The following is a 27,581-nucleotide window of genomic DNA, read 5'->3' on the forward strand; positions in this document are numbered from 1 at the left end:
GAAGGCAGCGTAAAAAACACGACATATTGTTACTAAGCATAATAGAACCATTTTTTTTTTTTTTTTTTGCTTTTCAAGGGATCTATTTCAATGATTAATGCATTAATTACTGCTTTGGTTCAGTTTAACAAAGATCCAGCACCTAGTATTCCCAGTCAAAGAAGTAATTTCTCTCCTTTTCTTTTTGATTTACAATTACATGTGATGAAAGAGAGTGATGCAAGAACACATCTCAATTATCTAATTAATTAAGAGACCTGGATGGTGGTTGATATTAAAATTATGAAATAAGAGACCATATGCTAGTTCACGATCCATTGGTTCATACAGATCCATCTCCTAGGTATATCAAAAAAAAAAAAAAAATTCTTTTTGTTAAGCGTATGCGTTTTCAATGTGATTCTTTTAGTGTATTCGAAAATCCAGAATTTGAATTGATGTCCTCTCATTAATTCCTTCTAAATTGCGTTTTAATTTAAAATATAAGAAACTTCAGAATTGTAGAATCAATCAATTGAAAAACTAGTTTCCAAATCCTCATTATTACTAGTGGAATCCAAATGATCTCTGGATAGATCAAAACTCTTTTCAATGGGCTAGAATCCGTAACTTGAATGAAACTAAATCTTGCGGAATCATATGAAATTGAGAACAGTTTTGCAAATAAATTGCCTACTTGTTTCTCGAGAAGAGATGGGAAACATGCTCACAGCAAAGGGCGATTAATCAAGTCCGACAACGGGTTTTCTAACAATTTGTTCGATGAAAAATGTGAGTCTATTTTGTCCACTTTCTTCATCCCCCTCTCACCCTACAGGACTCTCCAAAAATATTGTTGTACCCGTGTCGGATCCTCCAAAAGTTGCACTACCCTCTGGCATTTTGAATAGTTCGAACAACATAGCATTCACCTCATAAGACTGGAACAGGGACAATCACCAGTAATCTCCACAAGAACAGGCACCTTGTTTAAAGTGGTGAAACCGATTTGCATCACGGACAACGATCACCCTACTTGTAACCTGGGAAACAAACTTACAGAACGTGTGGCAGTCACCACATACTCGAAGGTTCTTCATAATTCTAATCGTGGATTGTTCAGGTGTGCTTATGAGGCCAAACGCGATAGCCAACTTTTCGCTATGAGAGAATAGGTTTCCAAGCTTAAGTTCCTCATCAACATCATGCAACACAAAGTTTGTGTCAGGAACATAACCCGCAATCTCCAATTCCTTGAGCATATAATTCAACTTCTCGTAGATCTCTTTCAATCGAGGATGGGTGTGGTCTCCAACGCTAAATCTGTGAATCTTGTTATCAACTTCAATCCATGTCCAACCAGGGATTTTCTTCAACTTCTGATGACTCATTAATTCCCTGATCTTGGCTACGTCCTGCCATTTACCCGCTTTAGCATATATATTTGAAAGCAAGACATAGTGTCCCGGGTTCTGGGGTTGCAATTCAATCAGAGATTTCGCCGCCTTTTCTGCAAGCTCAACATGGCCATGGATTCTACAAGCTCCAAGTAATGCCCCCCAAATCCCTTCATCTTTTGCAACAGACATACTCTCTATTAACTGTAATGATTCATCGATCTTCCCAGCACGTCCCAAGAGGTCCACCATACAAGTAAAATGTTTGATATCAGGCTTCACACCATACTCTTTCTGCATAGAATTGAAAAGTCGTTTGCCTTCTTCAACCAGCCCGCTGTGACTACAAGCATACAGAAGAGAAACAAACGTGATCTTGTTAGGCAATATCCGACTCCTTAACATCGTAGGGAACATATCAATAGCATTACGGCCTTGGCCATGATAACCATAAGCCCCTATCATCGCACTCCAAGTTATAACGTTCTTTTCTCTCAAACCATCAAACACTTCCCTCGCAACATCAACGGACCCACATTTAGCATACATGTCAACCATCGCCGTCCCCAATATAACATCCAACGAAAATTTACTCCTAGCTATATATTCATGTACAACCTTCGCCTTATGCATTGCCCCTATCTTTGCACAAGCGTTTACTACATTTACCAACGCGACTTTATCCGGAACAACTCCATCCTCTCTCATTCTATCGAACAAACTTAACGCCTTGTCCGGATCCCCACACTCCGTACACGCCCCAATCATCACCGTCCAAGTCACAAGATCTCTCTTAGGCATTTTATCAAACAGTTGGTATGCATCCCCAATAACCTTACATTTTGAATACATATCAACAAGTGCTGCAACAACAAAATCATCTGAATCCAACCCACATTTATAAACAACATTATGAATCAATCTACCCATTTTCAAGTCCATTGTATCTCTACAAATCCTAATCACAAAAGGTAAAGTATAATTATCAGGTCTATCACCAGATCTTAAATAATCCCTAAAAATCCTTAAACTGTTAATAAAGTCACCATTTTTAGCATAACCACCAATCATAACACTCCAAGAAACAGCATTTTTTTCACTTAATCCACAAAACAAAGCATAAGAATCATCTAAAGACTTATGCATACAATATATGTATAAAAGTTTGTTAGCAACAATTTGATTTTTAAACAGCCCATTAGTTGTTATTTGAGCATGAACTTGTTTTACTTGATTAGGAGTTTTACACTTAATAAGTTCATAAAGATAGAATCTTGGATCTAAATAATGTGAAATTTGTGTAGCCTCAACAATGGAGGGAGCTGAAGAATAACAAAGTGTTGCATATTTGGAAGCAAAAATCTTTGGGGTTTTGGATTTGAACATCAAATTTTAATTTGGCAGAGTGTTATTGTTATTCTTTCTTGAAATGTAGTTGATAGTTGGGGCAAACGATTTTTGAAGATCATTTCACTTTTTGTTAATTTTTTGTTCTTTAATAATTATGGTGTTTGAGCCGATGGACCTTAGCCTAATTTCGTGGGATCACGCAAAAACATCCAAGGCGATATCAATCGTGTAACTCTGTCCACAAACAGTTTGCGCGCACCTCGATTAATTCCACTAGTACTTACTACCTCCCACCAATCAAGATTGAATATAGCTTGTTTTCCGTGAAATCTATTTCAGTAGAGCATATGATGATGACAGGTAATCCTCTAAACTCGATTGGACTCGTTATGCTTGAGGTCCCATATGAATTTTATCGCTAGAGATTAGACATTTGCGTATCCCAATGCAGGGTCGAGGTTTGGTAGAACCCAAAGATTTGGAGTCGAACTTTATATGTGTGTGAATAGCTGAGTTATATTGAATCAAATATACATTTCAAAATTCACTCTTCAACTCGAAACTCAATGTCTAAATTTTGTATCCGCCACTTTGTATAGACAGGACAAGTCAAAACTATACATTCAACAATTGTAAATTGTACAAGAAGCTAGGCAATATTTTTCTTTATGGGACACCAAGTGAAAGCTGCCAAAACTTACACTTATTAGTAGTTTCTACATAAATTGTGCCTTGTTATTGTCAAGTTGGGCAACCAATTTTTTGAGGTCACTACATGAATAAGAGCAACATCTTTTCATTTCAAAGACAATTGCTTTGTCCAACTTTGGCAAAAGAAACAAACATGCGCTCACACACTAAAGGATAAGTCGATGCATTGAGTTCATTACTCAAATGATGATTTAACTACTGAAAATTATGTAGTAAAGTTGTCTTTCTTTCTTTTTTGTCTTCACAAAAGTTGCTTTTCTATAGTCATTTAACACGAAAAATCATTCTAGTCGATTTGTGAATTTTTGACACCCAACTCCTGATTTAACATTAATATCAGTCCACGTGGACTACTACATACATTGTGCCTTCTTATTGTCAAGTTGGGGCAACCAATTTTTGTCACCACAACATGAATAAGAGCAACATCTTTTCATTTCAAGACAATTACCTTATACAACTTTGGCAAAAAAACAACTTGCGCGCACATACTAAAGAATAAGTCAATTTGTCGAGTTTATTATTCAATTGATCGCTCAACTATTGAAAAATTATGTAGTAGAATCGTATTTCTTTATTTTGTTAGAAATGTCACTTTTCTATAACTATTTCACACGAAAAATCATTATAGTCGATTTTGTGAATTTTTGGCATCCAACTCTTGATTTAACATTTATATTTGTCCACGTGGACTTAATAATCAGGACACTAAACACAAGCCCATAATAATATCTCACGATAATAATTTAGTGTGTGCATATATATACAAATATTCAACTCGTCCTCTCACATCCGCATTAAATAAATTTTCCCTTCGATCAAAACATAGAAATTCTTTGATGATGACAGCGATGAGAATTAAACAACGGGCTCTGTTTACTTCGTTAGCACATGTTAAATTATGTGACCCAAAATTGAAAATAAAATGTCAACAAATACGTTATCTATGAAAAGTCAAAATTTTCAACTACGAATAAAAAGGTGCTCGGTAACATTCACTCTTTGTGTCGTTTGTCTAACTATCATTAAAGTTTCAAGAAAATCCAAAAAGTATTCAAACTCCTTTTTATTATTCAAATTAGTGTCAACCTATTGTTTATAATCTATAAGTCCAAGAATGAACACATGGCTAAATATATAAGATGTTGTTTATTATTTATTGTTATGACATCAACATCCACTTTTTCTCCACCACACTTTAAAGTAAAACTTCAAAACAAATGCAAACTCCTCTTTCCATTTATGGGCTTATGATTATAAAATATAAAATCAAGATTTACTAATTGACAACCACAAAAAACATCTTCCCTTTACCTAATCTTTTAATCTGAAAACGGTGGGGCTGTTTCTAGAGTGCAAGGTCAAAACAATAGTTTTATTTGTTTATTTTGTCTGAACCATGAGAAACAGGCTGCACACAAAAAAAGCTCCTGGATTTTCAAGTAAAAAGAAGGAAAAGAAAATAATTACTTAAAAAAAGAATTAGAAGTCTTTTTTACTTTAGTTTGGGTCATGACGGCCAGTGTAGAATCCTAAGATTGTAGAAGCAGCGCTGCAGAAAAGAAAAGATTTGTTGCTAATGTAGCTCAATAAGAATAAAACAGAAAAGATATTTGACCTTTGAGAATGAAGAAACTCTCGATAAGAAGTGTTTCCCTTTTATGGGTCCTATGAGACCTTTGAGAATGAAGAAACACTCGATAAGAAGTGTTTCCCTTTTATGGGACCTACGAGGAGCAAATATGAATTAGACGGGTCAGTAGGTTCCAGATATCAAATATTATACCGATGCTTCCCTCTTTAGGGTCCTATATGCTACAAATCTGAATTTGTCGGGTCAGGGAGTTATGCATCTTTCTTTTTAGATTTTTCTGCTTGAGAGGGAGGTGGATCTTTGGACTTAACGAGATATTTTGTGCTTTATTTTTGTCAATAATTAAAGGGAATAAGATATTTTTGGCACTATATCAAAAGGTGGATCTTTATTTCTCAATATTATGATTATTATTTATTATAAGTCAGGTCGACATGGGAAATAGATTTTTTGTTTCCTTCTAAAAATTAGGTGTTTATGGGTAGGGGATTCTAGTGGAACATAAAAGTTGTGACATAGAAGTTGGTTCTTTCCAAGGTATCACCAAATTGTGCTAAGAATGTACCTTTGACGCTTGCAAAGTTGTTGTAGCATATAGTAGAAACATGTCATCAAGTCAACAAAACCTTAGTGGAAGTGCATGTAGGAAGTTTGTCATCAATTTTTCTTGGTGTTTTATTGTGAAATGATATATGCCTAAGGTAGGTGCAAATCGAAGAGCTGAACATAATTATAGGTTTGAGTTCGGATTTCTTTCACCCATTCGATTTATAAGGTTCGTAGTATATTTTCTGTACTTATGTAGTAATTTTTTTTAATACATATACATGATTTGAGTCAAAATTTCTGAGTCATCCATCTATGGTCCTAAGGCCATTTTCTTCCACATGATACTAGAGTTAAACCCATCACAACATATTCTTGATTTACCATATATAACCATTTTTTTGTGCGGATTGCCCTTCAATAGCCTTTGGTCTTTAATTTTTGCCCTTCGCTTAAAAAGGTGTCGAAAATACCCCGAGGTTCTGAGTTCGAACTCCGCTCAGTTAAAAAAAAAAAAAAAAAAAACACAAAGCAAGGCTCTGCAAAAAGTCTGCCTTATGCGGCAGAGTTTGCCTTAAGGCATAACTAAAGTCTGCCTTATGCGGCAAATGTTGCCTTAAGGCATAACTAAAAGTTTGCCTTATAAGACAAAATGCGCATAAAATGAGACTTTTTAACCTATTGCGAATTTTTTTTTAATTTTTATGACTAAGCCGGGGTTCGAACCCAGAACCTTGGGGTATTTTAGGCGAAGGGGTTCGAACCCAGAACCTTGGGGTATTTTAGGCGAAGGACAAAAATTAAAGACCAATAATTTGAGGGACAAAAATTAAAGACCACCCCCAAAGAAGGGCAATCGTGCAAATTTCCCTATATAACAAGTATATGGGCTAGCCACTTTTTGCGCCGATTTTGAAAACAGCGTGTGTTTGAAATTTCGTCGAAAAGTAATCACTTTTAATATAGAAACGTCATCACATTATCATGTATTTCAAACTTAAACAAGAATGAAGTCTGGGATACAAGAATAAAGTCTGGGATACTTTCACGACTTATGAAATCCATGAGTCTGTCAAGGATACCAAAAATCAGATATTTTTCAATGATTGAATCTGTAGCTATTTTTCAATTACAAGTGTGGAAGATTGCTATTTTTTTATTTTACCCTGATTAATTTACCCAATTTTGGGGCTTCATGTTATATGTTGTTCACGCTCCAAACGTCTAGGTTTTGGTTCTGCATTAGGAAATGCTAGAGTTCCATATTAATTTACGAAATCGGCGTTCTTCTACTTATATATGATCTTGAATAATTTTCGCTTCATGAGCTCATTTTTGGAGTCTATCGGTTAGCTAGTGTCTAAGCTCATTTCCACAAGAATTCACCCATATATTTGGCATGAATCGAACCCACTAAGAACTCAAAGGTGGAAAAGCAATTTGAAAAAGAAAAAAAAAAAAAGTACTTGTGCAGCCAGCTATTAAGTACAAATGTTCCAAGACATAAATATGAAAACGGAAAGTAGAAAGATAAAAGTTTTTGCCAAATTTATCAACCAATTTTCCACAAGTAGTCAAAACACTTATGCTGATTTTATTGGTTAGGAATCTTGGAAAACTTAAGTAAATGTGATGTGTAATGCACTTGTTCTTGTTATGCAAATTCATCATTCAGCACCTATTCATCGATCCATTTTAGTTACATTTTCAACAATTACTGTGGTCCTATCCATTTTATTTTGAGCCTCAAACATCATGATTACATATTATTTGAATATGATGAAAATAAATTCAAAGGTATTTTTGTAAGTAAATCTATCCGCGTCTATTCCATGTGGTTTGTCTTTTTTTTAATCACTATAAAATAAAGTTTGTTGCTAATAATCTGTTGCTAAATTTTATTTTATTTAGTTAATTCGCTAAATAGTACATAGCTAATAAGATTTTTTCATTATCCGTCGCTAATTTGTTATGAAAGTAGGATTAACTTTACTACGCGCACATTAATTTAGATAGCCTCTTAAAATCTACTCTCTTTGCTTAATACTCGTACTTCAACTTGCGGCATTTCATTTTTTTTTTCTAAAAAGGGAAAAAAATCAGTCCATATGAAAAGCTAGCTTAGAATCGCATTAAGTGTTGGAAGGTGTTGGAGATTTTATCTCACACTGAGTAAGATTCTCAAAGGAATTTATAATGCATTGAGCTACTCCACTTATTATAATGTTAATAATTATAAGGTTATGACTTATGAGTGTTTCTAATTATAATAAGTTTAAAGAGCTCAAATATATATATATATATAAGTAGCTGATTATATTGATCAGCAAATAGAAAATTATTTCATGTATATAGGTTAAAATTTATATTTTATAAATATGTGTTAAACCGTGAACACCCTTAGTAAAACTCATAGTTTCACGACTGCCAAATCATTATAAATTTTTGAAATGTTGTGATTGTGTGAGTTGTTCAAAAACTTAGTAGTAACAGATCAAATCATTGGACTCGAGCACTATGATATACACATAGACATATTAATATTTGTGTCCGTGATGCAAGATCAATCAGTGAAAATTATACCTCAATTTCGAACGAGTTAAGATCTGTTATATACATTCTTAGTTTCTCACTCACTATGTTTTCCGTTTAAATTTGTATTACATACTATAACGCATCAATTGTGTAACAGTTTTAAGATGTTCTCCACCTGTAATTTTAACATTTTAGGCATGTTGAACAAATTCTTTCGTATGGTATTAAAGCAGATTTATCTGGGTTTTAGTCTAAACTGCGCCTATTAAGCTACTAGCTCGAGAATTGTCTCATTTATTTGGGGAATTTGGGCGTGGAGTATGGCTTTCCACGATATATGTGTATAAATTTGTGAATAAAAAAAAAACTTTTTGTTTTTGTTACACAATCAGTTTGGTCCATAACCCAAAATAATAAAAGTAGCCGCTGTTCTTCTCTACCTTTTCATTAATTGTCACATTCTAGATTTTTTTGAGATAAAGCTTAGTAACAATCACAAGTTGTAGTGCTTATATAGTTGCTACTATAATTGATAATTAACATTAGGCAAACTTTTATTATGTGAATATATATAGTTAGGTGCAGGTTGGCATTAGGTCTCATTTTCTCGATCTTTCACATTGCCTAACTTTTTTGTTAAATTTTTCTATGTTTTTGTAAGGAACAATGTTGAGGGGAAAAAAAAACATGGACATTAAAAGAGTTAAAAGGTTATGTTGGTGAAAATTGAACCATGTATACTTATATAGCTAAGGTCCTCTAACATACCGAACGTGGACAAAAATACTAAAGTTAGGACATATATATAACATATTTAGAGGAACACGACATATTAATTTTGTCTTTTTGAGTTTACGTCATACATGATCATGAGAAGGGAGTTTGCCATTTTAATTTTGTAATTTGTACTCGTGAAAGGATTTGAGCATCAAATTTACATTAAGACAAGGTCATGAGGTGGTTCTACCATTGTCAGTGAATTTTAATTATTAATTGTAAGCTAATTATCTTATATATTAGATTATTAATAAATATTGTCAAGAGATTACATATAATTACATAATAAGAATATGATTGTGTAATATTTTTTATAATATTGACGCATAAAAGAAAACTATTTATTTAAAAGGCGAAAAGCTTGTCCTTCAATGTCATCGGTGAAAACAAGGAACTATAAATATTTCCAGTAACTACATAATTTGTGTTCTTAATAAGCAATATTATTGTGTAAATATTTTGTTCATACCAATCCAGTAAATATATAATATGTGTGTTCAACAAAATTGTTACTATATTTATTTAATCATCGTTAGTTAATACATATTTTCACTTCTAATTTATTACTAATCACGGTAAACTAACATAGCTTGGTATAAATATTGGGTGTGTAATTAGGTGCCAAATGTTCAAAATATAAAGTGAAAAAAGAAAGGGTGGCAAATGGCAAAAGGCACGTGTAAGAAAAAACTGGCAAGTAAAAAGGAAACTCAAAGATGCAAATATTCCAATAATACAACTGCTCCAATATCGTTATAATTAAATAAAAGTTTATCCAAAAAGAGAAAAAAACTATTCCTATCCAAATTAACTAAAGAAAAAAAAACTCCAAAAATCGACCTTTTTTTATCCACTCATCATAGTTGGTTTTCTCTATAAATACTCCAACACGCTTTATTTACTTCTTCATTCTTCAGTTTCTTTCTCCACATTATTACAAAAAAGAAACACAAAAAATGGAGTTGTTTAAGAAAAATTCTTCTGTTTGGGCTTTATCAGTTTATTTATTTAGCTTATTTGTAGTTTTATCAAACATTAATGTTGTGTTTGCTTCTCATAATGTTTTTGTGGACTTGCAATCTTCAAGTGCTGTTAGTGTCAAAAACGTTCATAGAACTGGTTTCCATTTTCAACCCCCAAAGCATTGGATCAATGGTATGTTCATCTGTTTCTCTGGCTCTAATTCTGTGTTGTGTGTGTGCAAGAGCAGCGGCATACACAAAATTTAACGTATAAGCAGTGTCAATTTATTGGCACAGTTCTAACTTAAATGCGAGTTTGTGTACTCTAGGGCTGCGTTATTTTTAGTCGTTGTATGTATCTAGCATATTGTTTGTTTCTAGTTCATGCGTTGACGGTGCTATTTTATTACTAAGATTATTGCATTATAGGGGAGATGAAACTTCTGAAAAATTCTTTATTTTTAACTTATATATTTTGATCATAAGTATTATAAGAGGAGATTATTGCTCCTTCTTTTGCATAAGGAACTATAATTTCGTTTTGCTGCTTAGTTGATTATTGTAGCTACGTATATGTAAGATTGATCATTCTTGATAGCTAACCCCCTTGTGGGCACTCTAGCTGAAAAAATAATACCACTACTAAGAGAGTAAAACGTTTCTTATTAAAAACGAGTCTATTCCCTAGATTATGTTAGTTATTATGGCAAGAAAAGGCTATGGTTTTGGATAAGAATGTGCAAAAGAGAAAAAGAAACATGCAACATATGAAAAGTATTTTTTGGCCTAAAATTTTGGCCTTGGAATCAATTTTTTGGAGGCATCCTTTATATTCCCCGTGACATTTTCTTCTTCCATATTGGTTTTCTCCTAAGTTACTATATCACGATAAAAAAAAATGACATATATTGTGTAGGTCTTATATTAACTAGCCAAACAAATTGTCTCTTATATATAAATATAAAAGAAAAAAATACTTTATATGTTTCGTTTTATGTGACACTATTTTTTTATTAGTCCGTTCAAAAAAGAATAATACTTCGATCTCTTATCTGAAAATAAATAACTTTAAGTTTATCATGTTACACTTAATGACTTATTTTTATAGCCACCGTAATCTCAAGACATGTATAAGACCATTGTTCCAAAAAATATTTTCTCTGTCTCTTTCTTAAACTACTTTCCTAGCTAAACTCTGATACATAAATTAAAAATTAAAAATGGAGGGACTAACTCTTTTTGTTGTTGTTGCTGCTTTAGACACCTAGTATTTAGAACTTACTAGTTCAATTTAAATTCGTGACGAACAAGCTTACTAGCAAAAATTTCTTATGAAGTCTAAAACATGTGGAGAAGCTAGTATAATAGTTATTTTTTTCATTTCTTACATTTATGTGTTTTCACATTTCATTCGTTAACTATTTGATTGCTTCTCAATATTTTTTTAATTATAGAATGCATTCAATTGTCTTCACTAATCATTTTCTAATTCTTTTGTTCTTATTGGTCTCTCTCGATGCTTGCCTTCCAAATATACGACAGACCCTAATGGTGAGTTAGATGTTCTTTTTTCCAAAATTCATTCTAATACTATATATATACACAGAATTACCAATAACTCAATTCATATTATTGATTTTCATGTTTTTTTTTTTTTTTTTTCCAACAGCACCAATGTATTACAATGGAGTCTATCATTTATTTTATCAGCACAACCCAAAAGGATCAGTATGGGGCAACATTATTTGGGCCCATTCAGTCTCCAAAGACTTGATAAATTGGATCCATTTAGAGCCTGCAATTTATCCATCCAAAAAATTTGACAAATATGGTGCATGGTCCGGGTCAGCAACTATTCTACCCGGTAACAAGCCCATTATTTTATACACTGGAGTAGTAGATGTCCACCAGGCCCAAGTCCAAAACTATGCTGTCCCAGCCAACTTGTCTGATCCATATCTTACTAAATGGATCAAGCCTGATAACAACCCCTTGATTGTTCCTGACAATAGCATCAACAAAACCAAATTTCGTGACCCAACAACAGCTTGGATGGGCCAAGATGGGCTTTGGAGAATTGTGATAGGAAGTTCGAGAAAACATAGGGGATTGGCCATATTATACAAAAGTCGAGATTTTATGAGATGGGTCAAGGCCAAACATCCACTTCATTCATCAGCTAATACTGGAAACTGGGAATGTCCTGATTTTTTTCCTGTATCATTGAAGAATACTAATGGTTTAGACTCATCGTATCGCGACGAAAATGTTAAATATGTCCTTAAAAATAGCCTTGATGTCACTAGGTTTGAGTACTACACCATTGGCATGTATGATATCAAAAGAGATAGGTACATTCCAGATAACAACTCTATCGATGGTTGGAAGGGATTGAGGCTCGACTATGGAAATTTCTACGCGTCTAAATCATTCTATGACCCTAGCAAGAATCGAAGAGTGGTGTGGGGTTGGACTAATGAGTCTGATGTTTTACCAGATGATGATATCAGGAAAGGATGGGCTGGAATTCAAGCTATTCCACGCAAAGTATGGCTTGAACCTACTGGTAAACAATTGGTCCAATGGCCTGTCAAAGAATTAGAGACCTTACGAAAGAAAAAAGTGCAGTTAAACAAGAAGAAGTTGCGCAAGGGAGAAAAGGTCGAAGTTAGAGGAATCACACCAGCACAGGTTTAGACTTTTTCTTGTTAAACCTCATTACTATAAATAAAGAAGTTTTTACACCACACAACATCCGTACAAATGTATGCACTCATCATGCATGCACTTGCTATACACAACTAGACAGATGAATTGTTTTTAGTTGACTAGAAATGTTAAGATCGTTTAAATAAGTTGTCCTTTACATACTAAGGCTAAACTTGTAAAACAATTGAAAATGGCAGGCTGATGTTGAAGTAACATTCTCTTTTTCAAGCTTGGACAAGGTAGAGCAATTTGATCCTAAATGGGCTGACCTTTATGCCCAAGATGTTTGCGCCATTAAGGGCTCGACTGTTCAAGGTGGGCTTGGGCCATTTGGACTTGCAACATTAGCTTCTAAAAACTTGGAAGAATACACGCCTGTTTTCTTCAGAGTGTTCAAGGCCCAAAAAAATTATAAGGTTCTCATGTGCTCAGATGCTAAAAGGTATGTTTATTCAATCTAATTAATTGTAAGGATAAAAATTACATTTTCTCTCATTATTTGTCTCGTTTGATCAAATGTTACTTGTCAACTTACTTTTGATATGAAATGGGTCTTGGCCTAACTCAATCCAAACTCTAATATTTTTAGGCCGACTGAGCATGAATAATATAATATAGGAGCACACTATCGAGTAAACCAAAAATTGGAATGACTCAATATTGATATCATGATAAGAAATAGACCTACTCATCAACTGTCCATTAGTACCAGTAAAAACACTAACCTTATTTAATTTCCTTATTGATGGGCAGGTCCACCATTAGGCATAATGAAGCAATGTACAAGCCCTCATTTGCTGGATATGTGGATGTAGATTTAGTAGACAAGAAGCTATCTCTTAGGAGTTTGGTAAGTTTTCTTTCAATCATTTTTTATTGATAATTTTTTTGATCAAATTTTTAAGATCTGCTTATTTTGAAAAGTGCTTCTAAAAAAAATATTTTACGAAAGTAATGATTTGTATTTGACTAATCAATTAAAAAAACACTTTTATCAATGTTAGAGCATCAATTTATGCCTGGCCGAGCTATTAAAAGTGTTTCTGGGTAGAAGATACTTTTTCAGATTCTAAAATACACTTCAACTGCTACTCAAGAATATTTATTTTTTTCCTTCAAACTTGATCAAAAACTTCAACTCTCTAAAATAAGCACTATTTTAAACAATAAGAAAACACTTCTGATTTCCCAAAACAAGCTATCATCTCTCTATTCTCTTTTTCTTTCAAGTAATTGTTTTATTATTTATATGTTTTTCAGATTGATAACTCTGTAGTGGAAAGTTTTGGCGCTGGTGGAAAAACATGCATAACATCAAGGGTTTATCCAACACTAGCTATTCATGAAAATGCACATTTATTTGCCTTCAATAATGGCACAGAGACAATCACAATTGAGACTTTGAATGCTTGGAGCATGGGTACACTTAGGATGAACTAAAACAATTTCAAGAAAAGAATTATGTCTACAACTATATGTGTACTCAATATGTCCTCAAGAGTCCTCAATAATTGTCTCTCATTTATTTTGGTGAATTTAGAGGCCATAGAGTATGTATATGGACTTCTATATTACCATGCTTATGTATGCATACTAAGAAATTTGTTCACTTTTTGTTGTTTTGTTACGCAATCAAATGTGTGGTCTTGTGTAGTACTAACATTTGGTAAAATTAGGCAAGTTGTTATGTGAAAGAGTTAGATAAAGTTTGGTTTTTTTAGAGCTAATATACTACCAAGTTGGCGGCTTATTTTATTAATAATAATAATAATAAGCTCAAAGAGAAGGGTACAAATAAGGAGACCCAAGCCTTGCATGTAAAATATATGAGGATGAACTAAATAAGCTATAATCATCATAGAATTTATTACACACTCGTTGTGATGAAATTATAAATGAAAATACTTAAGTAATGACAAAATGTAAAAGCAAAGAAGAAAGAGGAGTAATCAACCTTCAAATTTCTTTACAAATGAATAACTTAAATAAAATAGATGGCGCAAATAAAGTAACTTGATGAAGTTAATACTTGCCTTCCTATTCGAATCTGTGCACTCCAAAAGCACTTCATAAAGTAATTATTTTTAGTTTTAAATACACGATATCGTATTCATTATTGATTTTTGCCCTGAGGATATTGTATACATGACCAAATTTCAAGACATGTATAAACCGGAGTGGAAAACAAATTAGAATAGAGATACGGTTTTCAGGGTAACGTCAATAGATCACTACAGGAAATCAAGTTCTTGTGGCGACTTGATCCTTAGTCGCAACAAAATAATGTTTTGTTGTGGCGCCTTCCTAAGTCGCAACCAAAAATAATGCTTTGTTGTGGTGACTTCCTTAGTCGCAAAAAAAAAAAAAAAAAAAAAATTATTGTGGAAACTCGTCATAACAAGTGATAACCTTTGTGGAGATCATGTTTAGTCGCCACGAGTAACCTTCAGCCAGAGTACATAACTTATCTCAACAACCCTTTAGTCGCCAATAAAGATTATTTGTGACGGCTTCTTTTTCTTTTTTCTTTCCAGTCAAATGTATCCCATGATCGTTTTATGAAATTGGAATATATATCCCCAGGTTTTATATTATTTTTTGAATTCTTTATTTTTAAACACACACAAAGAAAAGACTCGTTCTTAGTTCTCACAAAAAGATATAGTAAAATACACATGGAAGGAAACAATGAGCAATAAATTTTCCAAAACAACCGCTAAGCCATTTAAATCCGTTATTTTAGATAAATATTTATCCAAATAAAAAGAAAAAACTCTCCTATCCATAAAAAGATCCGAAACTAACTCTCAAACTCCCAATAAAACACAAACTCCACCTTTCTTTTATTACTTTATATATTCCTCACATTTTAATTTCTTCTTCATTCCCAAGTTTCTTTCTCCTTATGACAACACAATAACAAAAAAATAAGTATTTAAATATAACTATTTTGTCAAAGCTCGATTGAGAAAAAAAAAATGGATTATTCATCCGGAAGCAGTTCTCGTTGGGCTTTGCCAATTATCTTAGTTTGCTTTTTAGTAGTTTTATTATCCAATAATGTTGTGTTTGCTTCCCACAAAGTTTTTATTCACTTGCAATCTGAGAGTGCTGTAAATGTACAAACTGTTGGTAGAACTGGTTACCATTTTCAACCCGAAAAACATTGGATCAATGGTACGTATACATTACTCGATCTGTGGGTTTTGTTCTTTATATATGTATCAATTTTTTTCACGTACATGTATAGTACTCTGAATTATACACATTGAATTTTGTCGAACATAATACGTCTAGTCCAGATCTGCCACTGATTACACCATATATACACTATCGAACATGTTAATGTGTATATTGATGCATGCTATGTGCCCTATGTGGGTTATGTTCTTTATATAGTACGTATCAATTTCTTTTTGCACGCTCTATAGTCCTAATAAGACGATCGAAGTGAATTTTATTTGTCGAACGTGTTTGTCTAGTCGAGATCCGTCACTGATTACTCGAGTTAAGGTATTTAGAGATGCATGGTATGTTTCGTTTATGAGTTCTATTCTTTATATATGTATCAGGTTTTTTTCAGGCATATATTGTTCGAGTTAGACATATTGAATTTAGTCGTCGGACATGTTACGTCTGGTTTAGTCTGTCAGTAATCGCCCACTATATGTCAACTATGCTACTGTGTCTATAGATATTGCATAATATATATGTTATGATTTTCTTCTTTATGTTCATGCATTGATGGTGCAATTATAGATTTAATTGTTTCAATTATCTTCACTAATCATTTCTTGTCATGATTTCTTTTTCATGGTCTCTCTCAATGCCCTTCAAAACATACAATAGACCCCAATGGTGAGTCAATTTTTTTTTAACTTGTTTAATTTTCATTACATAAAAACACAAATTAAATATTCCTAATTATGCTATTGTTTTTTTTGTATTTGAAACAGCCCCAATGTATTTCAATGGAGTCTATCATCTATTCTACCAATACAACCCAAACGGGTCAGTATGGGGCAACATTGTTTGGGCCCATTCAGTCTCAAAGGACTTAATCAATTGGATCAATTTAGAACCCGCAATTTACCCATCCAAACCATTTGACCAATTCGGTACATGGTCCGGGTCAGCAACTATTCTACCTGGTAACAAGCCCATTATCTTGTACACTGGAATAATAGATGCCAACAAAACCCAAGTCCAATGCTATGCTGTTCCAGCCAACATTTCTGACCCATATCTCCGTGAATGGATCAAGCCCGATAACAACCCGTTGATCGTACCTGATGTTAGCATTAACAAGACCCAATTCCGTGACCCGACAACAGCTTGGATGGGCCGAGATGGACATTGGAGAATTATAATAGGTGGTGGAAGAAAAAAGAGAGGGCTAGCCATAATGTATAGAAGTAAGGACTTTATGAAATGGGTCAAGGCCAAACACCCACTTCACTCTACAAATGGTACTGGAAATTGGGAATGCCCTGATTTTTACCCTGTTTCATTGCAAGGCACTAATGGACTAGAACAATATGGCGAACAACATAAATATGTGCTAACAAATAATATGGACGTCACTCGATTCGCGTACTATACTATTGGTAAATACGATACTAAAAAAGATAGGTTTATTCCAGATCTTTGGTTCTATCGATAGTTGGAAGGGATTGAGACTTGACTATGGAAATTTTTATGCAACAAAGTCGTTCTATGACCCAAGCAAGAACCGAAGGGTTATTTGGGCTTGGGCTAACGAATCGGATATTGTGCCCGATGATGATATCGCCAAAGGATGGGCCGGAATTCAGCTGATCCCACGTAAAGTATGGCTTGACCCAAGTGGAAAACAAGTGGTTCAATGGCCTGTTGAAGAATTAGACGCCCTGAGAGCCCAAAAGGTCCAATTGAGTAACAAGGTTCTAACCAGTGGGGAAAAGGTTGAAGTTACAGGAATCACACCCGCACAGGTATTATTTACTTACTTATTTAGACTAACATTAGTCTGGAGTAACATGCCGAGTATTTATCTAATTTAAACGGCGAATCGACAGGGGTGATGTTGAGGTGACATTCTCTTTCGCAAGTTTGGACAAGGCCGAGGCATTTGATCCTAGTTGGGCTGATCTTTATGCACAAGATGTTTGTGCCCTTAAGGGTTCAAATGTTCAAGGTGGGCTTGGGCCGTTTGGGCTTGCGACATTGGCTTCTCAAAATTTGGAAGAAAACACACCTGTTTTCTTTAGAGTTTTCAAAGCACAACAAAATTACAAAATTCTCATGTGCTCTGATGCTACAAGGTATACATATAATATTTTATATATCACCACTTTAAAAAGGAATTTTCAACGGATGTCCTATCAAAAATTTATCGAAATTTTGATGGTCGATTACGATTTCAACGGAGTTTCGACAATTTTAGAACTCTTGAGATTGACAGACCTCCTTATCAATTTTGTTTATGTTTGACAGGTCAACTCTTAAGCACAATGAAACAATGTACAAACCTTCATTTGCTGGATATGTGGATGTAGATTTAGCAGCAAACAAGAAGTTGTCTCTCAGGAGTTTGGTAAGTTGTTTTTCATCCTTAATAATACGTCTCGGGTTTGAGTCCGGCAAACGCAATCGCCTTTATAGGAGTATTTTACCTACCAAATAGGGACTTTTAGCGTAAATTCAAATTAGTCTTATCCCAAAGCGGGCAATCAAACCTCGAATGGAAAACCTAAAAAAGCAAATGTGTCCATTTCTCTCTATTGAAAGTCTTTTCGTAACTTTTTATTTATTTATTTGCAGATTGATAATTCAGTGGTGGAAAGTTTTGGTGCCGGTGGGAAGACATGCATAACTTCAAGAGTTTATCCAACATTGGCAATTAATGAAAAGGCACATTTATTTGCCTTCAATAATGGAACTGAGCCAATCACAATTGAGACTTTGGATGCATGGAGTATGGGCAAAGCTAAGATAAATTAAACAAAGAAATTAGGAGAAAGAAACTATGTTAAAAAGGGAGAAAATTTGAGATTTTGATGGACATAAGAGTTTGTAGCAAAACATTTAGACTAAAAATGATGTTTCAACTCTATTGTTGTCTGTCAATTAGATATCCCTCGAGGAGCCAAAATTTTTTTTAAAAATATTTATCCTCTATTTTCAATTTATGGGAATAATTCTATGTTCTTGCTTTCAACGTAGTTGCTCCTTGTCTTTTTGTTCAATTGCACATCATAAAGAACTACTTCTTGTGTTTCAATTTATGTGATACATTTCGCTTATCGAGATTCAAATTGCATGAACCTTGAACAATATTTTAAGATTGTACTTTCCCACCAAATTGATATGCGAAAAGTTGAAATTTATTGTACCTTTCATGTAGTTTTCAAATATATAAATTTTAATCTTAAAATATTGAGTTAATCTAATCCAATTTAGATTCAAAATTTAATAATCTACGTATGAACAAACTTTTGTAATTTACGTATGAACCAAAATTTAAGGTATTTGGTTACCTCAAATTATATTCAATGATTTTAAAAGAGAAATAGCTTTTTACTCGTAGAAGCACATTGTCTTCTCTAAAAAAATTCAAATACTTGAAATATTATCACGAATTTATTGTGTGTACTCATAATCGTTGCTAAAACATGATCTAAAAACATAATGATTAACCCCATAATGAGTACACAAACATAATATGTACTCATAATCCTATATGATTACCTCCAAAAAATATTATTGAAAGAAGAAATATCACGTACAAAATATTTTTGATGTAAAACATTTTCCATCACATCCAAAGCACTTCAAAAAAAAAAAAAAAAAAAAAAAAAAAAAAAGGTCAAATTAATATACAAGAAATATATGACCAACTATACATTTCTAAATTCTAAGGTATCAAATATATTCTATCCAATTTGGACTACATTGTCTTTGGCTGAATGATAGGCCTCGAAATTTGACTCCTCTTTCTTCCCTTTTGGTATTTTTTTAGCTGCAAAATGTAAGTTTTGGAAATACTTTTACTGTTCTATTTTATGTAGCACTATATTCGTATTATTTTGTTTGAAAAATACCTTTTAATAATAAAATTAATATAATTCTAAGTTTCTCGTTTTACTCTTAATATTTTTACAGCCATAAAAATATCTTTGTAATTTTTTAACATTTATAATAATAGATAAAAAGAATTGTTACAACAATATCAAAATAAGTAAGGGTGAGCATAATTTGGGCCAACCTAAAATTTGAATCGAAATTCGATTTTTTTGAATTTTTGGATTATGGATTGGACTTTAGACTTTATCTTTAAAAATTTTAGATATTGAATTTACGAAAATACGAAATTTTTATACCTATATTTAGCCCTACTCATATTATATGTGTCCAATACTAATTAGTCCAAATGTCCAACAGATTAGTACCCTACGACCCCTACCCATTATAATATTAAGTCCAATAAAGAATTTTATACTAAATTGAATGTAATATATTGCTTGCAAAACTGGAGTTTACTACACTACATTGAACAGAGGGAATAATGTAGAATTGAACTATGTAACTTGATACCTTTTAATTTTTTTGGTAACAATTCTTTGCTGAATCCACATCTTTGGTTCACATTATGCTAAGACGTATAACTTGGTAATTGGGCAACGGATTTGGTTCCTGATAAGCCTGTCTTAAAGACCCAAAAGTCAAAACCGAAAATCCGAAATATTCAAACCGATTAATCTAAAATCGAACTTAAAAAATCCAATATGATCCGAACTTATTTGGATTGGATTTGAATTGTAATTTCTGCAATCCGAAAATCCAAAATCCAAAATCCAAACCGAATTTTTCATATCCAATCCGACAGCCCGAACGCCCACCCCTAAAAATGAGGAAGGTATACGTAATATCGTAAACCACAAGGAGGTGAGTGTTACAAAGCAAAATCTTTGGAGAAATCTCTGAAATTATCCCTTAAAATTTATATAATCTTAAGTTTCTCATTTTACTCTTAATATTTTTATAATCACAAAAATGTCATATCAAGTTTAACATTACAAAGTTTTAAAGTATTAATTTCTTTCTTATATTCTGTGTCGAGTCAAACTTGTCAAGTTTAACATTACAAAGTTTTAAAGTATTAATTTCTTTCTTATCTTCTGTGTCGAGTCAAACTTGTCGCATAAAATTGAAATGAAAGGAGTAACAACTCAATGATTAGAAAGTTCACAATCAAATAATTGTAACAATAGGATAGCTCATAGTAGAGAAAAGGTCCAAAATAGTTCACTATATTTGAGTTTAGAATCATCCATTTTCTGTTACCTAGAGCATTAATAGTCCATAATATTTGCCAAAGTGCAAAAACAGTTCGATTAGCTCCCAATCTTGGAAATGTGCTACCATTGATATTTCTACATTCTTTCTCCTTAGCATTTACAATGAGAATATGATTAGAGAGAGCTACCTGAGAGATGCAAAATTCATCTTTAAAATTAACTCATCGGTGCATTTTAGTTTAGGAGAGACAAACAATATAATCAGTAACAGGCTAAAGTATACAAAACTTAAAAATCATTTGTATATAATAACAAGCTCAAATTGACCAAAAAAATAACAACAATTTGTATCTATCGACAATATATGCAACTACTGCTTTACGTGACATTCTCCAAGACAATCTTATAACATCATTGAGTCACCCAGGTCCGTGGAAGAATAATCGTATAGCCCAGAAGTTAAATTGTTACAACTTACAAGCTGTACTTGGTTTTCATGTACACTTGCTTAATGACTGGGAAAACAGATTATTCCAAGCTATAAATGGCATTCATGTAGATTACTCCAAATGCTTCACGAACCATATTCAACTTCAAAATGGAGTCATCTTAAACATCAACGCTGAGCCAACACCCATTCAGCAAGGTAAATCTACAAAACCTGATTAAAAATAAATGACAATGTTCTCATAAAATACCAGGAATCGAGCAACTTCAATTTGAGATGACGAAAACAAATAAAAAAGAAATATGACAAAGGAAATAAAATCTTGGAACAAGTTTGGTAAGTCAGAATACATTAGCATAATTATTGGAGCTCACAGAGTCATTTACTGGCTCTTGCACATAGTATTTTCATCATTCTTACCATTGACAAGCAAGAAATATACATGCTATGAAAACACAGAAGTCAAACAAGTGACTACACCAAAGTTTAGTCAATACGCTCTTACCACCAAGACAAGGAAAAGGTGAAAATAAAACTTATAAATTATGATTACTAAATAATGATAGAAGTGAGGTCAGAATATCAATAAGCGGTTAGTGTAAAGATTCAACAGGGAGTTCTCCCTTCACACAATAGATATTCATCATTCCTATACCTGCATAAGAATTAAAATGTCCAAAAAATGACAAAGTATGTCGTATAAATAAATAAAGAGTAAATCATAAAAGCAAGTCAGAATATCAATAAGCCTCGATGTTTAAGCTCATAGGGGAATTAACCCCTCGCCCATCTAATTTTTTTTCGTCACTCTTGCCATAACAAATAGTAGTAGTAATTTTACAAATGAATCTAGATATATAATGCCACGCACTCCAGAGCCATCCAAAGTGTCTTTGGATCTACAAAATCCCACAAGGGTAAGATAAAAACAATTAGGAACTATTTCCGAATTAGTAAATTCCCAAAAGACCGACGCTTCTTTAAATTCCAAAACAAGTTGAACATACTACTTTAACCTTTGTGACAAACTTATGCAACCACACAAATGTTACTCCTATAGCAAAAATAAAAAAGGGAAGTACTTTGTAAGGGCAAGTCAGACTATCAATATGCCTCGATATTTGAGCTCATAGAGGAATTCACCCCTCACACATCTAATTTGTTTTCATCATTCTTGTCGTTACAAAGTAAATCTACAAATAAATGAGAATTATAATGTACAACCCAACTCAACTAGAGTCATTCAAAGTGTTACTAGCTCTATAATATCATAAGAGAAAAGGAGAACCAACAAGGGATATGACCCAAAAAAATATACCGACTATTTCCTTATTAGTAAATTCCCAAAAGATAGCACCTTTCAAAATTTCAAAACAATTTAACTTGAACATCACATTCCTCTATGAGCTCAATTATCGAGGCATATTGATAGTCTCGAGCAAAAAATCAAACTGCAAGAACATCTAATTTGTTTTCATCATTCGTGCCACAAAAAAGAGTAAACTTACAAGCAAAAAAAGCTACACTCCACCTCAAGTAGAGCCATTTAAAGTATTTCATTCTATAATCCCATATGAGAAAGATAGAACTTAATAGTGATATGATCCCAAAAAGATAGGCACTAGCTCAGTGCTAATTTTGAAGATAATGCAACTGAACATACTATCTTTTTACAACTACACAAATGTAAACATCTGATACCAAAAGTTTTCATTTCATTCATCATCCCTGCCATAACAAAGTAAATTACAAATAAATATAAAACCATAATCTACACCCCACACCTCAACTAGAGCCCTTCAAAGCGTCTTGGTTCTACAATACCCTATCACCTATGATAAAGGTAGAACCAACAAGCAATATGACACCAATGTTACTGACAAACTTTTACAAATCACACGAATGTCATAGCATATTTGAGATGACATGTTTCAAAGGTCATCATTTTCTTTCTCAAACATTATGCCTAATCAAATAAGACATTCTAAATTGAAATGCAAAGTACTTTGTAATGGCAAGTCAGACTATCAATATGCCTCGATAAGTTAGCTCATAGAGTAATTCACCCCTCGCACATCTAATTTGTTTTCATCATTCTTGCCATAACAAAGAGTACATTTACAAACAAAAAAAGTTTGCAATAGAATGTACACCCAACCTCAATTATATAATCCCATATGGGAAAGATAAAACTAAATAGGGAGATGACCCCAAAAGATAGGCACTATTTACTTATTAGAAAATTCCAAAAGAATAGACATTACTAAATTTGAAAAGACTCAAACGAGAAATTCCATTTTTTACAACTACACAAATGTTATAGCATATTTGATAACACAAGTTTCAAAAGCTTCACTTCTTTCTAAATGAAATTGAAAGTACTTCATAAAGGCAAGTCAGACTATCAATATGCCTCGATAAGTGAGCTCATAGAGGAATTCACCTCTCGCACATCTAATTTGTTTTCATCATTCTTGCCATAACAAATTAGTAAATTTCCTAAAACATTCAATATAATGTACACCGCACCTAAACTAGAGCCATTTACAGTGTCTTTGGTTCTATAATCCCATATGGGAAAGATAAAACCAAAAAAGGATATGACCCCAACATAATTAGGCAAGGCAAACAGAAACTCCCTAAAGGAAAACCCTTAAGAGAATCTCCAGCATATAACACACCCTTCATATATACATTGTACATAAAAAGAGTGTATATATATACAGTTAATATAGCGCAGCTATGACTCAAAACGCTTCCATGGAGCATAATGGAAGGCGATCTTAAGGGCGGCGCATCAAAATCAAAGTAATCAACAACACAAAATATATTCCTAGAGAACTATATACAAAGATTAGAGATATAAATATCAGCTATTTTCTTATGTTGCTCATATACTCATAAAACAATAAATTTCAGAAAATTCAACACACACCCGACTACATTTTGGAACATCCAAGTAACATACATATCGAACTTTTTTATCTGTGTCATTGTATCAACAATTCTCACCTAATTCACTATCACAGGAACAAGAAAATACAAATCTTTATATTTTGGGAAAAGAAAAATGCAGTGGTGATATATTAGTAATTAATATGCAAAAATAGGTGCATAATAGCACTGTACCATCCATGAAAATCAAACTGCAAGAACAATTACAGCTGACAAAGTTGAATGGAAATAAATTTTAGGAACCAAAACCAATCTCAAATGCACTTAAAAATCAAGAGAGAAAATAATATATATAGTCCCTCAGGAACACAACATTAAATTACAAACAATTAAGGAGTAAAATACTGAACCCCATAAAATTCTTAAATTAAGATTTATTTTTATTTTTTTTTTTTAAAAAAAAAGCTCATTAACCATATATGAAAGATCGTTTCTTTTTCAAACAAGGTGTAAAATTTACCAGTAAACAATTAAAGGGTAAACTACTGAACCCCATAAAAATTCCATATAAAAAAATACAAGCACATAAACCACTTTCAGAACAAAGATTATTTTTATTTTTTGTCAAACAAGGTGTAAAACTTACAAGTAAACAATTGAAGTGTAAACTATTGAACCCCATAAATTAAAATAACAAATAATGTAAGAACAAAGATCTCAAATTAAGCACACAAAACAAAATTCATATTAAAGTTAAGATTTTTTTAAAGAAGGTGTAAAATTTACCAGTCATGATAATCAACTGCAACAAAAGAAACACAGCTGACTAAGTTGAGAATGGCAATAAATATAAGGGTATTATAACATTCCCATTAGCATACAAAAATTGCATAGGAGACTCTAGTTATAAACCCCATTAAAACTCAAAGATAACACTGAGAAAAAGAAACCAAAAATCAAGCAACTAATATTCACAAGAACTGAAACAAAAAACATGAAAATTACAGTTGAAGCTCACATTGTTTTGGCTACTTTGGGGGGCTGAACCCCAAATTGTTGAAGTTGAAAACAGAAATTTATAGACTTGAAAGTTTAGGGTTTTAGCAGAGCTTTAATAATGGGCCGAAGGCCATAACTGCTTGAGAAATGCAGTTAGTTGGGCCGACTAGTTACATATATAGGCCCATAATGCACAGATATGTAAAGGCCCATATTGTAACCTTTTTTCCAAATTCATCCCGCATTGTGAACTAAAATTACTGTCATGTAAGAGCTCTAGTTGAGGTCAAAAGTAAACACAAGACTTCTACAGAAATAATATTAGACCAAAAGTTTAACATAGAGTAAAATTGCTCAATTTCAATTTTTCAATTTTCAAACAGAAAACAAATACATTTTTTTCTTTATTTCAAATTTGTAACAAGCTAGCATCATTCCGAACACGTGTACTATACATGCTTGATGTACTACTCACTCTTTTTTCAGTTTCTTTTTTTATGAATCGTGTACTCTTTAACGTTGAAATATTTGTGCTCTAATTTGTAGAGGAACCTTGTCATGATCCAGATTAATTTGGGGTCACATAAGGGGCACATGTAGTCACACTACAATTTAAATACAGTGAAATTATTGTGGAAGGGCATAGAATGAAAATCAGGTTTCACTTCTCTTCCCAAATTTCTTCTCTCTGAATCCCATTCTCTTCTCATCTCAAATTCTAATTCACTCCTCCTTCATTTCTGCATATTCTCAGTGGTTATGAAGACTTAATCTCGATAATTAGTTTAGTTTATTTCAACATTCTACGATCTTGTAATCGATATCCATTTTTCCATTTATATAAAACAGAAAACTGTCCCAAAATTATTTGTATTTTAATCTCCTATTAATAATTCTCAGATCCATACTTGGATCGTGACAATTGGTATCAGAGCCTCGATTATGCGACCCTAGTACTGATCGATGGCTGCGGGTAAGCCTTTGAAGGCATTGGACGACAGGATAAGTCGACAAAAGGTACTACTCGAGCAGACTAACCAAAGACTTGAGGAAGCGGCTCATTTCCAGGTGAATTCACGGGTTAGAATTCAGACTCTGTCAAAAAAAATCTCTATTAGTTCGACTGCCATAGAGAGAAGACAACACAGAGGGATTGAAGCTTGGAGTTGGGGAAGGGAGTCATACACTGCAGACAATAGATACCTTAAAGAAGATTTTGATAAATTGACTCAAAAGGGAAGTGTTGAGGATTATTTAGAGGAATTTGAAACACTAAGAACTCAAATGTTGGACTGAAATTCTGCTTTGAATGAAGCTTATTTCTTATCTAGTTTCATAAAGGGGCTTAGGGTGGAAATCAAGTTCTACGTGGAATTGGTTCGACCTACTACATTAACTCATGCTATAGAACAAGCTAGGTCACAGGAAAAGGCAATTGAAGCAATTTTTAAGAAAAAGGGAATGATGCTGTCAACTGTAGTGTCGATTTACAACAGTAAGCTAAAAGGTGGTTCCTCGAAATCTACTTCCAAGGTGATAGCAGCAACTAATTCTCAACAAGGAGTATTTGTGGTTGAAGACGAAAATGAAAAAACAAGGATTGAGACTGCAGAAGTAATAAATAACTCACCAGCGACTCAAGTGATTTCAACTGGTTTTTTGCTTGGATGCGGCAATATTAATGGTGTAGTCACTTCCATTTTGCTGCTAAATACTCCTACAACCTTAGGGACCTCGGAAATGAATTATTGTCTAATGTTCTATGAGCAAGGTATGGTGCCTTTATACTTGATATTCCGGATGCACGAGTTGGTGAAAATGCATAACTGGGAGGCAAGAGGACCAATCAGAAATGTCCTAAGGCATTCTTTAACTTTGTAGCCCTTGAGAATGACAACCTGACAGATACTCTCTTAGTATCACGGGCATTGAAGGTGAAATACAGTGATGCATTCAATTTTCAACTTTGCATTTTTTATTCAATGATTACTCAAATGAAGGTACGATTAAGAATTCATAGGTTGGACTTGGGTTGCTGCTTCAAGCTTCTAATAGACTCAGGGTAGAAGACTTGGTTGTTTTCCATTGCTATGGATCTCATGATAAAGGAATTCTGGATGGAGAGTTCAAGAAAGAAACTCAACTTGTCCTAGACAATTCTACAACTGCAAAGCTCCATGTTTCTAGTATACTCAGGGTGAGTACAACAAACATTGTGGATGTTGAAAGTTTAAATGGTAGTTTTTTATTAGCTGGTGTAGTTGTCACAAATGAAACTATCATTATTGAAGGTTGTGACCCACTCAGTTGACAAAGTTATTTCAACCTTAATGTTGTCTTAAAGAAACTGGGAGCAAAAGTTGCTTGGACATGGAACTATCTCACAGTAAAGGGACCATC

At 33.1% G+C, this 27,581-nt stretch overlaps 2 protein-coding genes, 1 long non-coding RNA gene, 5 other non-coding genes and 1 pseudogene across 8 annotated transcripts; 2 read left to right on the plus strand and 7 right to left on the minus strand.

The window, feature by feature from the left end:
• Positions 1–472: 472 nt before the first annotated feature.
• Positions 473–2,838, minus strand: LOC132057499 (pentatricopeptide repeat-containing protein At4g21065-like). The gene has a single exon (XM_059450126.1). It carries the CDS (start codon positions 2,760–2,762, stop codon positions 936–938), a length of 1,827 nt encoding a protein of 608 aa, XP_059306109.1. The 5' UTR covers positions 2,763–2,838; the 3' UTR covers positions 473–935.
• A 6,950-nt stretch (positions 2,839–9,788) lies between these two features.
• LOC132057500 (beta-fructofuranosidase, insoluble isoenzyme 1-like) lies at positions 9,789–14,167 on the plus strand. The gene is made up of 5 exons (XM_059450128.1): positions 9,789–10,044; positions 11,521–12,542; positions 12,758–13,002; positions 13,314–13,410; positions 13,821–14,167. The coding sequence occupies exons 1-5, from the start codon at positions 9,846–9,848 to the stop codon at positions 13,998–14,000; spliced, it is 1,743 nt and encodes a 580-aa protein (XP_059306111.1). The 5' UTR covers positions 9,789–9,845; the 3' UTR covers positions 14,001–14,167.
• A 1,272-nt stretch (positions 14,168–15,439) lies between these two features.
• Positions 15,440–18,693, plus strand: LOC132057503 (beta-fructofuranosidase, insoluble isoenzyme 1-like; annotated as a pseudogene).
• Positions 18,694–21,035: 2,342 nt separating this feature from the next.
• LOC132057501 (uncharacterized) lies at positions 21,036–25,308 on the minus strand. The gene is made up of 2 exons (XR_009415153.1): positions 25,201–25,308; positions 21,036–21,500 (listed from the first exon to the last, which is right to left on the minus strand). It is a non-coding gene; the product is annotated as an uncharacterized LOC132057501 (long non-coding RNA).
• Positions 22,010–22,106, minus strand: LOC132058672 (small nucleolar RNA Z266). The gene has a single exon (XR_009415391.1). It is a non-coding gene; the product is annotated as a small nucleolar RNA Z266 (small nucleolar RNA).
• Positions 22,374–22,470, minus strand: LOC132058671 (small nucleolar RNA Z266). Its single transcript, XR_009415390.1, has one exon. It is a non-coding gene; the product is annotated as a small nucleolar RNA Z266 (small nucleolar RNA).
• On the minus strand, positions 23,297–23,393 carry LOC132058669 (small nucleolar RNA Z266). The gene has a single exon (XR_009415388.1). It is a non-coding gene; the product is annotated as a small nucleolar RNA Z266 (small nucleolar RNA).
• LOC132058670 (small nucleolar RNA Z266) lies at positions 23,674–23,770 on the minus strand. The gene has a single exon (XR_009415389.1). It is a non-coding gene; the product is annotated as a small nucleolar RNA Z266 (small nucleolar RNA).
• LOC132058681 (small nucleolar RNA snoR99) lies at positions 24,961–25,061 on the minus strand. The gene has a single exon (XR_009415398.1). It is a non-coding gene; the product is annotated as a small nucleolar RNA snoR99 (small nucleolar RNA).
• Positions 25,309–27,581: the final 2,273 nt, after the last annotated feature.

This window comes from Lycium ferocissimum, chromosome 5 (assembly GCF_029784015.1).
Source record: "Lycium ferocissimum isolate CSIRO_LF1 chromosome 5, AGI_CSIRO_Lferr_CH_V1, whole genome shotgun sequence".
Taxonomy (NCBI): domain Eukaryota; kingdom Viridiplantae; phylum Streptophyta; class Magnoliopsida; order Solanales; family Solanaceae; genus Lycium; species Lycium ferocissimum.